The sequence below is a fragment of the Scylla paramamosain genome, chromosome 26, assembly GCF_035594125.1.
Source record: "Scylla paramamosain isolate STU-SP2022 chromosome 26, ASM3559412v1, whole genome shotgun sequence".
In the NCBI taxonomy this organism is placed as follows: Eukaryota; Metazoa; Arthropoda; class Malacostraca; order Decapoda; family Portunidae; genus Scylla; species Scylla paramamosain.
In genome coordinates this window covers 10,805,001-10,817,500 of record NC_087176.1, presented here as the reverse complement: position 1 = coordinate 10,817,500, position 12,500 = coordinate 10,805,001, and the positions used below count along the sequence as shown (strand labels likewise).

Sequence of the window (12,500 nt, the reverse complement as noted above, 5' to 3'; positions counted from 1 at the left end):
TCATTCTATTATTATATTTTTTTCTCACTGTATTATCACCTCTCTCTCTCTCTCTCTCTCTCTCTCTCTCTCTCTCTCTCTCTCTCTCTCTCTCTCTCTCTCTCTCTCTCTCTCTCTCTCTCTCTCTCTCTCTCTCTCTCTCCCTTAATCTACCCCTACAACATGTATTCCCTTCCTTCCTCTTACTGTTTCCCTTCCCTCCTATCCTTTCCCTCCTCTCCTTTCCCTCTCTCCCTCGCAGTCACATTGAAAGTTCTTCCTTAGTCTTGAAGCAAATTGGAGAAAATGTCCCATCCTACTTGGGGGACCCCTTAACAGCTCTCTAGGGGCTTCATACCTGAGGGAGTAAGGGAAACCGCCTCTTTTCCCTTCCCTTTTTCCCTTAGGTCTCTTCCATCTCCCCTCGTGCCTCTCATGTTAACTTCCAAACCTTTTCAAAAACTTCATCTCTTTCGTCATCTTGGGAGAGAGAGAGAGGGAGAGGGAGGGAGGGAGGGTATGTGCAGAAGAGTAAGTGAAAAATTTTTGTGATAGAATGGAAACGATCAAGTTTAGTGGAGTTCAAATTGTTTAGAGAGAGAGAGAGAGAGAGAGAGAGAGAGAGAGAGAGAGAGAGAGAGAGAGAGAGAGAGAGAGAGAGAGAGAGAGAGAGAGACGTGAAGGAGAAATAGATGAGGTGCTGAAAGGAATAAGAAGGGAGGCAAACTTCAGAGAGAGAGAGAGAGAGAGAGAGAGAGAGAGAGAGAGAGAGAGAGAGAGAGAGAGAGAGAGAGAGAGAGAGACTAACTGACTGACTAACTGACTGACTAACTGACTGACTGACTGACTGACTGACCACTACTACTACTACTACTACTACTACTACTACTACTACTACTACTACTACTACTACTACTACTACTACTACTACTACTACTACTAATGTTTCATCACAGCTCGTTGAGTTTTACATTCTTTAAGGTTTCATGTGATTTAAATGAACTTGTGTAGCCATGTCATTCATTTCGCCTGTGATTCATTTTGTGTTTTCTTTCTCTTCGCAGGTGCCCTTGGTGGAGGAGGCAGCGAGTGGACCTACACGGGGCAGCATGGTGAGTCAAGTCTATGTTTGTTTGTTTATTTATTTGTTTGTTTGTTTGTTTGTTTGTTTGTTTGTTTGCTTTTCTTATGTATGAGGGAGGTCGGTCAATTTTTTTTTTATCTCTTCTTCTTTTCCATTACTTGGTAGCTATTCTGTTGTTGTTTATTCTCTCTCTCTCTCTCTCTCTCTCTCTCTCTCTCTCTCTCTCTCTCTCTCTCTCTCTCTCTCTCTCTCTCTCTCTCTCTCTCTCTCTCTCTCTCTCTCTCTCTCTCTCTCTCTCTCTCTCTTCTTTTCTTCTTCGTCTTCTTCTATTTTCCATGTTCTATTTTTCCTGTCATTTTGTTACCTACCCAGATTGTTCATGTGTTATCTGTAATTTTTTTTTAATTATCTGTTATCATCTTCTCATATCCACTTGTCTTACTAACACTCTCATTTTCCTTCTTAGAGCTTTTAAACTACGAACATCCTTTTCTCTTTTCTTTTTTTTTTTCAGTCGTTCTACCAACAGCATAATTCTTCTTTGGTAGGATTTTAAGGAGGCAATTAGTTTTCCTAGTACTTTTAAACCGTCTTCCTATTATCCTATCCTATTGTCATTGTCCTACTACCAGTCTCTATACTTCATGTTGGGACTTTTCAATCGTCTTCACAATACCTAACCTTCCCACGCAAGTCTCAATAACCACCCCAACACTGTGCCTCCACCTACGATATACACGCACCACATCACACAGCTCTCACATTCACACCCTCCCCTACAAACAGAAGTAGACGCTGGCCTTAAATCTTCATTACTTTTCTCTCAAATTCCATGTTTTTTTTTTTTTTTTTTTGCTTTTTCTGTACAACATGGTGCCATTTCCTTTTTTCCGAGCAGCTTCGGCGGGAGAGATAGGGGTGGGGAGGAGCCTTTTTTCTGTACTATCCTGTTTGTCCCACTAATAGCGTAGAATAGTTACCCAAACAGCCAAGTAAGGACATCAGGGTCAGTTGCTGTTTGGATTTTCTTTGTATTCCTTTGTGTTCTTGTCTATCTTTCTCGCTGGGTGTCTTGACTAGGCTTCATACATCAGCCCTGCCTTCTACTAACACTATACCTGTTCTTTAGTAATGCTTTTAATCGTGTTCCTAATACTTCTTAACCCTTTCACTGTGACACGAAACAGCAGTACCAGAAGCAATGGGTGAAGTCTTTATAAGCATTTGCAAGAAAGCTAGCGATGAAAAGAATACATTTTGCAATTTCTTCCCAGTTCAGAGATTGGATATGGGTGTAGAGCAAGAAAAGATGTCTACCAAGTGGCAGTCAAAGGGTTAAACTGTCTTTCTAACACCTAATCTTTTTTTTTTTTTTTCCGTCTACTAATTCTTCTTTGACAGGACTTTTAACCGTCTTCCTAGTAAGTTCCTTTCATCAGAGGATTCATTACCTTAACACTCCGTATCGTTCTTTCCCTCCAGGACCTCTTCACTGGGGCTCCATGTTCCAGTCCTGCGCAGGCAACCGTCAGTCCCCCATCAACATTGAGACCTTGAACGTGAAGCAGGAGTACTGGAAGCCTCTGAGCCTCAAGAACTACGAGAAGGCGCCCTCCAGGATGCGTGTCAAGAACAACGGCCACTCAGGTAAGGTTAGGTGAGGTGAGGTGAGGTTAGGTTAGGTGAGGTAAGATGAAGTAAGGTTAGGTTAGGTTAGGTGAGGTTAGGTGAAATAAGGTTAGGTTAGAGGAGGTGAAATGAGGTGAGGTGAGGTTAGGTAAGGTTAGGTTAGGTGAGATTAGGTTAAGTTAGGTGAGGTTAGGTTAAGTTACGTGTGGTGAGATGAAATGAAGGTAAGTTAGGTGTGGTGAGGTGAGGTGCGGTTAGGTTGGGTTAGGGCCGTTAGGTGAAGTAAGGTGAGGTTAGGTTAAGTTAGGTTAGGTGAGGTTAGGAGCGATTAGGTGAAATAATGTTAGGTTAAGTTAGGTTACGTTAGGTTAGGTTAGGTTACGTTAGTTTAGGTTATTTACTTATTGATGGAGGTTAGCTAAGGACACAAAACATAAACAAAAGCAGCTAACTTCTCTCATTACGGCCATTATTATCAGTAGTAGTAGTAGATAGTGTTGAAATAGATAGATTGTTTACTTTCAAGGAGGTTAGCCAGATACATAAAAAATCCTTATCATCTTCATTATTATTATTACTACTACTACTACTACTACTACTACTACTACTACATCCTTGTATCAAATTTCGGAATGCAGAATTAAATGTTCCTAATGTTCTCGTCTGAATGATTTGACATGACATTTTCTTCTCGTTTTTTTTTTTTTTTTGTTATTGTTTTTTCTTCTCTCTCTCCCGTCCACCTCTTACTTCGCTTTTTCTAATTACTTTTCTTATTACCCTTCATCTTCTCCCTCCTATGATATTTCTTCCTCCTTCACTCTGCTCCTCCTTTATCTATTTTTTTCCTTCTTATTTTTTGCACCTTTCCCTCACCCTTATTAATACGTTTCTCTCATTTCCTCGCTGTCTTCTCCGCTTTACTCATTTTTCTCCTTCGTGCGCCCTTCTTTCCTCCATTTATATGATTTATTCCTTCTTTCCTTTCTTCCTTCCTTTCTTTCTTGTTTCTCTCTTCCACTCCATCACCGATACCTCTCATTTCATTTCTTCTTCTTCATCATCATCAACTTCTTCTTCTTCTTCTTCTTCTTCTTCTTCTTCTTCTTCTTCTTCTTCTTCTTCTTCTTCTTCTTCTTCTTCTTCTTCTTGTTTTATAGCTGTTATTCTCTCTCTCTTTGTATCTTTCTCTTTGTGTAAATTTATTGTGCCTTCTCTTCTTCCGTTTCGTATTTCATTTTTTTCTTTTCCGTTCTCTTCCTCATTGCCATTATCATCCTCTTTATCATCTCTCTTTTCCTCTGCGTCTCTATCGTAGTCGCGCTCCTCCTCTTCCTTTTCTTTATTTTCCTTCTCATCCTTTTCGTTCTCCTCCTTAATCTTATCCTCATTGACTTCTCCTCCTCCTCCTCCTCCTCCTCCTCCTCCTCCTCCTCTTCTTGACCAAAAGATGAATTACTATTTGTTTTCCTTTGCATTCCTTCCTCCTCTTCCTCCTTGTATCCTAATCTTAACCCCAATCCTTCTAATCCTTCACCTCCTCCTAATTTCAATCCTTCAAATCGTTCACTTTCTCCTAATCCTAACCCAATTCCGATTTCAGTCTTTCTAATCCTCCTCCTATTCCTTTTCCTAATCCTGCGTCTCCTTTTCTTAATCCTAATCCTAATCTTGATCCTTCCTAATCCTGCATCTCTTTTTCCTAATCCTAATCTTGATCCTTCTAATCCTACAGCCCAGGTTGAGATCGACGCCCCGGTGGCCCCAAGGGTGTCTGGTGGAGGACTCAAAGGGGAGTACATTTTCGCCCAGTTCCACTTCCACTGGGGGGCAGACTCCACTCTCGGCTCTGAGCACACCATTGATGGCGTCAGGTGGGTGAGAGAGTGGAGGAGATGGAGGAGGTGGAGGGAACAAGTGGAGCTGGTGGAGGAGGTGAATAAGTGGATGAGTGGAGGAGGTGAACAGGTGGAGGATCAAGTGGAGGAGCAGATAGAGAGGACATGGGGGGGTTAGGCCTGGTGAAGGTGGAGGGGGAGGTGGGGATGGAGAGGGAAAGGAGAGAGAGAGAGAGAGAGAGAGAGAGAGAGAGAGAGAGAGAGAGAGAGAGAGAGAGAGAGAGAGAGAGAGAGAGAGAGAGAGAGAGAGAGAGAGATGTAAGAAAAAAATAGACAAAAAAAGATCGAAAGAGAGAGAAAGAGACGCAAATAGGAATAAAAAGTGCAAACAACACACACACACACACACACACACACACACACACACTCTTATAAACACCCAAACACTATACCAACACCATTTTTACACCACCACCACCACCACCGTCGTTCACTCGCCTCGAAGCTTCAGACCAATTCACGGCCATCATACATAAAAGCTCCGAACACCTGCTTCTATTCAAAGGTTCGAAGCGGCGTCTTAAACCCAATAAGAATGACTTTCCAATGAGCCATCCCGCCTCCATTTTCACCCTTGCGTCCCCCTGAGAGAAGGAAGAAACTCGCCTGCAGCCTCCATCTTCCTCATTAAACTGCTGCACCAATTAATTAACAACACAGAGACTTAGAGCGGTCGTTATGAGAAGGAGGAGGAGGAGGTGGTGGTGGTGGTGGCAGCGGATAGGGAGATTTAGAAGGAGAAAGAGGATGATAGGCCTGGAAAGGAGGTAGAGGGCATAGAGGAGGAGGAGAAGGAGGAGGAGATGGAGGAGGAAGAGAAGGAGGAGAAGAAGGAGGAGGAGGAGGAGATTAGAGGAATGACACAGAGGAGGAGAACGAGAAGAAGAAGAAGAAGAAAAGAAAAAAAAAAGAAGAGAGGTAGCAGGAGGAGGAGGAGGAGGAGGAGGAGAATGATAAGCCTTGATATGACTAGGGAAGGAACATGAAGGAGGAAGAGAAGGAGGAGGAGGAGGAAGAGGAGGAGGAGGAGGAGGAGGAGGAGGAGGGTTGTGTGTATACATGAATAGAATTGAAAAAGAGGAGAACAAAAAAAGTGTGTGTGTGTGTGTGTGTGTGTGTGTGTGTGTGTGTGTGTGTGTGTGTGTGTGTGTGTGTGTGTGTGTGTGTGTGTGTGTATAGGGCTCGTGTGTTCCTTAGCGCGTCTGAAAAGTATCCTTCAGCCCTCCCTCCATAAGATCCTTCATCCTTTAATTAGATTTCGAAGTTTATGCATCCCTCGCTTCCCTTGCTCCTAAAATTCGGCAAAAATAAACCATGGAAAATTTCAACTGGCGGCGGAAAATATTAATCGTTATTTTGCCTATGATGAAAAATTTTTGCTACCGATTCAGTTTCTTTTTTTTCTTTTCTTTTCTTTCTCTTTGTGTTTTTCCTGTGTGTTTTTTTTTAATCCAGTTATTATTCACACTTTCTTCTGCCTTCATTTTTATTTTTCTGCTCTTGTTCATCTTCATTTGTGTATTTTCTTTTTTCGTTTAATTACTTTCTCCTTTTATTTAATTTACGTGATAATTATTTACTTATTTACATCTTAAAAAAAAGGTGAATATTTTAATAACAACACATTAAATATTTTATTCTCATTCTATTCCATCCTTGGTATGTTTGCCTTAATTCCTTCATTATTCATTCACTTCTATTTCATTTTCACTTAATCTCACCTTAACTATAGTCTTGTCTTCACTATTTCATTACTTCTAATATTCAGTTTCATTTACCTATGCACACTTTTATCTACCAATCATCTCACATTACGTTCCCATCTCCATTTCACCAACAAGAACCAATCACAGTACGCCCTTGTGCTCTATATTTCATTATTCACACTTCTAATTTTCAGCCTTATTTACCTATTCACACTTCTGTCTACCATACATTTCATCTTACGTTCTCATCTTGATCCCACCAACAAGAACCAATCACAGTGCACTTTGTAATACTCTACCACGTGCAGTACATACACACCTGCCCACACTCACCTGTTGGATCACTTATACTTAACGATGAAAACAAGAAAAAAAAATACGAAAAGGAAAAAAAGTCTCCATCGGCCATAACATGTCGTGTCGTTCTGCCGTCAATACCTGGCTAGATTATATCCTATCCTCGTCCTTGGCCTTACCTTTGTTATGTCCCTTGATTACGTGTGGCTTAAGACAGGTAGAGGCAGTGGTAAGTGGCTTGATGTAGGTACTAAGTTTTCCTTTCCTCTCTCATCTTAATCTTAATCCTAATTCCTCTAATCCTTCATCTCCTGCACCCCCTTTTCTATATATCAGTCTATTCAATCACGTTTTACTTCTTTCTTTCTTTCTCCCTTTTCTTTTTTTTTTTTTTTTTTTTTTTTTTGACACCTGCATTTTCACCTGTTCGCATAGTTTAGTTTGTACTTCGAGTCTTATAAATTCGTTGTAGTGTGGTAGGGAACTGTCACCTCCAGACTTTGTAACTCCTCTCGCGTCCTTACCCTTGCTGCTTTATCACCTTTTGTTCTCTTTAAGTGTTCTATAATTGCGTGTTTGTTTCTCACGTCTTTTACTCTTATTACGGTAACTTAGATAGAAAATTACTGTTTCCCTTCTCTGTGTGTGTGTGTGTGTTTTTTTTTTTTTTCTTTCGTTCATTCTGGATACATTTCGCATCCTTACCTGTACTGCTTTATCATCTGTGTTGTTTCTAAGTTATTCTTGCCCTTACCTGTTCTTGTTTGTTTGTATATCATGTCCCGTCTTCCATGTACTGTATGTGAATAAAAAAGGGGATATATACTGAAGATATAACAAGAGTGACATAAGCAAAATTCTCAGGGTCAGTGGTCAGGACAGGACAAGAAATAATGGGTTCAAGCTTCACAGTTAGATTTAAAAAGCGTTAAGGAAAAATTAGTTCTCAAATAGAGTGGCAGATGAATGGAATCGACTCGGGTTGCTAGTGCTGAGTCATTAGAGAGCTTTAAAAGAAGATTAGACAGATTTATGGAGGAGGATGACAGGCGGAAACAGGTAGATATGTTTCATACAGGAACCGCCACGTGTAGGCCTGATGGCTTCTTGCAGCTTCCCTTATTTTCTTATGTTCTTATGTATTACGTTCTGTTTTTTTTTTTTTTTTTTCCTTTATTCATTTTAGGTACCTTTCATTACTTTACCTTTACTGATTTATCACCTGTGTTATTTTTTTCCCTTATTTTTCCGTTATTTATTATGCTTTCCTTATTTTCTTATGTTCATTTGCCTTACGTTCAGCTTTTTCTTTTCTTAATTTCGGATACCTTTCACTACCCTACCTTTGTTGATTTATCACCTGTGTTATTTCCACCCTTACCTGTTCTTCCCTCACAAGTTCCATCTTCCGTGATTTTATATATGAAAAAGCTAAGCCCCGTCACCGCCTTCTGCAGGTACCCTATGGAGCTCCACATGGTGCACTACAAGGGTTCCTACGGCACTCTGGGGGAGGCTGTGAAGAGGAGGGACGGTCTGGCTGTGCTTGGCGTGATGCTCGAGGTCTCCAGTAGCGACAACCCAGCCCTCGCTCCCCTTGCCACCGCCCTGCTCAACGTGACTGATGCTGGTATGTGTGTGTGTGTGTGTGTGTGTGTGTGGGTGGGTATGTTTTTCATAGTTCGTGTTTTTAATTGCATTGTCTTGTTTTAATTTGTCTATAGATGAATTGCAGTTTCGTTTTATGGGTTTTAGTTTGTGCATTAAGTATTTGGTGTTTTGTCGATCTTTTTTTCTTTATAAATACTTGTAACTGTGGTCAAAAAATTATTTATCTGTGTGTGTGTGTGTGTGAGAGAGAGAGAGAGAGAGAGAGAGAGAGAGAGCCATTTGCCAAATCTTCCTGCCCGCATCCCAGACTCTCCCATCTCCTTGCCTCTCTCCTGTCCCTCTCCGTTCCTTCTGTTTTTTTTTTTCCTCCCTGGCATTTCCCTCTGCGGCTGCTCTCCCCCGTGAACTCGTGCCCTTTCTCACCCTAAGACTCGTACCATCTCACCCTCCCTCACTTGCACTCCCTTCGCTCCTCTCACACACCATACACGCCAAACTCCCTCTTTACCTATGCTCTTTCCCACCCTCAACACTCTTCCCGTCTCTTCTTCCCTTACTTCACCCTCCCTTCACTCGTTACCCATTTCTTCTTCCTTTTTCATCTCAGCACACCTTTACTTCACCCTCCCTTCACCTATTCCTTCTCTTAATTTGCTTTTCACCTATGCATTTCTTCACAAACACACCCATTCCGCCACACCCTTCCTTACCTTCACCCTTCCTTCACCTATTCCCTATTCCTTCACCAACGCAACCCACACCACCACACCCTTCCTTACATCACCCTTCCTTCACCTATTCCCTATCCTCTTTTAACCTTCCTTACACCCCCTCACCCACGTAACCCACACCACCACACCCACCTGACATTTGCCTCACTGACTCACCCTCCTTCTCTCCCTTAGAAATGTACGCTGAGATCTCCGCCATGTACCCACTGAAGGCCTTCCTTCCGCGTAATATCGAGAAGTTTTACCGATATGAAGGCTCCCTCACCACCCCCACTTGCAACGAGGTGGTCACGTGGACTGTCTTCGACGAGGCCATCTCCATCTCTGAGCGACAGGTGAGCTAGGAAGGGTGGAACAGGTGAAGGGCGTGACGTGAGTGCAGGTAATGCGGTAAGTGGTTTAAAGGAGAGAAGGAAGGGTTAAATAGGTGAAAAACGTGACGCAGGTACAGTTCAAGGGAATGCGGTACAAAATTGAGTGATGGAAAGCAGGTACGCAGTTTAGGAAAGGGAATTGAAGGAGTGATAGAAAATTGGAGTGTTGGAATTGTAATACTGATAACGTTTGAAAAGGTCACAAGATAAACAGTGAAAGGGAAAGTAAGAAGTAATGTAACAGAGGAAATTGTTACTGAAGCGAATGTGAGAAAGGAAATGTTTAGCAAAGAAAGGGACTGAGAGAGAGAGAGAGAGAGAGAGAGAGAGAGAGAGAGAGAGAGAGAGAGAGAGAGAGAGAGAGAGAGAGAGAGAGAGTTAAACATTGAGAATATTATATAAAAGGACATATATTTTTATGTTTTTACGTGTCATATTAATAGAATAACAAAAAGAAATGTGTGAAAGGAGGTATGAAATGTCTTGAGATGCAAATGTTGTGGAGAAATTATGAGTATGTTTCGTATTATTATTATTATTATTATTATTATTATTATTATTATTATTATTATTATTATTATTATTATCATTATTATTATTATTATTGTTGTTGTTTTCCGTGTGTTTGTTCTCTCTCTCTCTCTCTCTCTCTCTCTCTCTCTCTCTCTCTCTCTCTCTCTCTCTCTCTCTCTCTCTCTCTCTCTCTCTCTCTCTCTCTCTCTTGGTAACAAATGTGCGTGTGTGTGTGTGTGTGTGTGTGTGTGTGTGTGTGTGTGTGTGTGTGTGTGTGTGTGTGTGTGTGTGTGTGTGTGTGTGTGTGTGTGTTGTGTTCTTAATTTCTTCATTGCTTTTAACTCTCGCGGGCAATTTTCACCTTTACCACCGTGGTACGCAAGGTTCAAAATAGATCAAATTTATGTCAACTTCCGTGGTGGTGGTGGTGGTGGTGGTGGTAGTGCTTCTATTAGTCAAAGAAACCAAACTACAACAACAACAGTTACCACTACGACTACTACTACTGCTACTACTAGTACTACCTCAACAACTACTACAACGTACCACCACAAATGACATCACTGCGAGACTCGGAACTTTCTACAACAACAACAACAACTACCATAACAACACAGTCACCGGTGTCTCAGGTGGGTCGCTACCGTAGTATTATAGTACTTGTAGTATTGCATGTTCCTTGAAATATCATAGTTTGTGGTAAAATAATTAGTTTTCTCTCTTTGCTTACGCTTTCTATCTTTTCTATGGTAAACTTTTTTTTTATTTTTATACCCTTTTTGTCATATTTTCTCTATGCCCTGTATTGTTTCTGGCCTTTTTCCAGTGCTGTAACTTCCGCCATATATTTTTTTGGTGTATATGTGTTAGTAGAAATTAGGTACTTTTATATCTTTATATCTTTTATACTTTTTATATCATTAATAGTTAGTAAATTATTTCCTACATTATGTCTTTCCTCCTCCTATTCCTCTTTTTCTTCTTCACAGACTTACATAGCTCTCTCTCTCTCTCTCTCTCTCTCTCTCTCTCTCTCTCTCTCTCTCTCTCTCTCTCTGAAGAGCCCCTACCCCATCTTCACCTGTTTATTAAGTGGTCTCCTCACCTGTGTGGATGAACCCTCCCAGGTGATGTCAACAGGAGAATTGCTTTATTAAATCTTCCATCGTGTTATTAGCATTTTTTCCCTTTTCATTAAGTGTAGGAGTAGTAGTGCGTTGTTTATTTGTTTGCGCAGGATTATTTTTGTTACCTCCGTTGTTTTAGTCCGTCCTTCTGTTTGTTATAGAATAGTGGTGGTGGTGGTGGTAGTAGTAGTAGTAGTAGTAGTAGTAGTAGTAGTAGTAGTAGTTAGTCATCTGTTGTCTGGGTAATATTTGTTGTACTGTTAGTAGCAATAGTTGTAGTAATAGTAATGGTAGTGGTGGTGGTGGTAGTAGTAGTAGTAGTAGTAGTAGTAGGTATTAATAGCAGCAGGATCAGTAGTAATAGTCGTAGTAGTAGAAGTAACAGAAGTAGTAGTAGTAGCAGTAGTAGTAGTAGTAGCAGCAGCACCACGAGCACCAGCAGCAGCAGCAACGACAACAACAACAACAACAACAGTAGTAGTAGTAGTAGTAGCAGCAGCATCAACACCCGTAGCAGCACCAGCAGCAACAACAACAACAACAGCAGCAGTAGTAGTAGTAGTAAGCTATATAACTAAAATAAACTTTCCCCTTACTATTTCCTCTCTAAATTCACATGTTCTCAGTACTTTTCCCCTTTCTGAGAACCCTTAACCTTCCCTCCTTTCCTCCTTCTCCCTCTTACTCACTCACTCCCTCACTTCCCTCCCTCCACTTCACTTCTCCCCTCACCTCTTACACCCTCACGTGCCTCCATAATGTGCTCCAAACCCCCTCTGTTTCCTTTTTTCCTTGCTTTTCCTGTCTCCCCCAACTTTTTTTCTCTCTCCGTAAACCTCCCTTCCACATCTTTCATAAAAGACGGAAAAAAAAAAAGGAAAACCCGGTCACTGTGTTTTACGAATGGCTTGCTTCGAATGAGTTTGTTTATATTTTAAGCTCCAATGAGTTGTGTAAAGCAAGAAGATTTGAGGGAGAAGAGGGGAGGAGATGGTGGAATGAGGAGGAATAAGGGAAGGGGGTAACATGGAAGAAAGGTCTCGTGTTGTAGCTATATCGTAGAGGAAATATCTGTGGTTTGTTTGAAAAGAGATAAAAATTGCAAGTTTGAGTAGAGTGTTCGTTTTAGTTAGTGAGATGGAGGGAGGAGTAAGAGAAGGGAGGTAATGTGGAGGAAAGGCCAGATGTTTTATTTATATCATGGAGGAAATATCTGTAATATGCTCGAAAGGAGAATTTGTAGTGTGTTTTAGTTATCCCTCCATGTATGGCTTCCACGTTTTCTTCCTATTTCCTGGCCTTCCATCTTCCATTCAGCCTCCCTCAACCCTGTTTCGGATGAGAGAGGAATTGGTCTGAAATATTAGATTTTCTTATTGATTCCCTTTTCCACTGACTTGTTATTTGTATTTTTTTCTTTTTTTTTTACCCTTTCTTCTTTTGCAAACCTTTTACGGTCTTTCCTTCAGTTTTTTTTTCCTTTCTCCTTTTCTCCCTCTTCTCTTGTCCTACACTTTTTTTCATAGTTCTTTTTTTTTCTTCTCCTCCTCT

General features: G+C 41.1%; 1 protein-coding gene across 1 annotated transcript in view; it reads left to right on the top strand.

Annotated features, from left to right (window-relative positions):
- Positions 1-947: 947 nt before the first annotated feature.
- The window catches only part of LOC135113728 (carbonic anhydrase 7-like), a 15,818-nt gene continuing 4,265 nt past the window's right edge, over positions 948-12,500 (top strand). Inside the window, exons 1-5 of the mRNA XM_064029263.1 lie at positions 948-1,091; positions 2,546-2,710; positions 4,428-4,566; positions 8,051-8,223; positions 9,110-9,270. Coding sequence (XP_063885333.1) covers positions 977-1,091; positions 2,546-2,710; positions 4,428-4,566; positions 8,051-8,223; positions 9,110-9,270 — 753 coding nt within the window. The 5' untranslated portion in view covers positions 948-976. The remainder of the gene's footprint in view (positions 1,092-2,545; positions 2,711-4,427; positions 4,567-8,050; positions 8,224-9,109; positions 9,271-12,500) is intronic.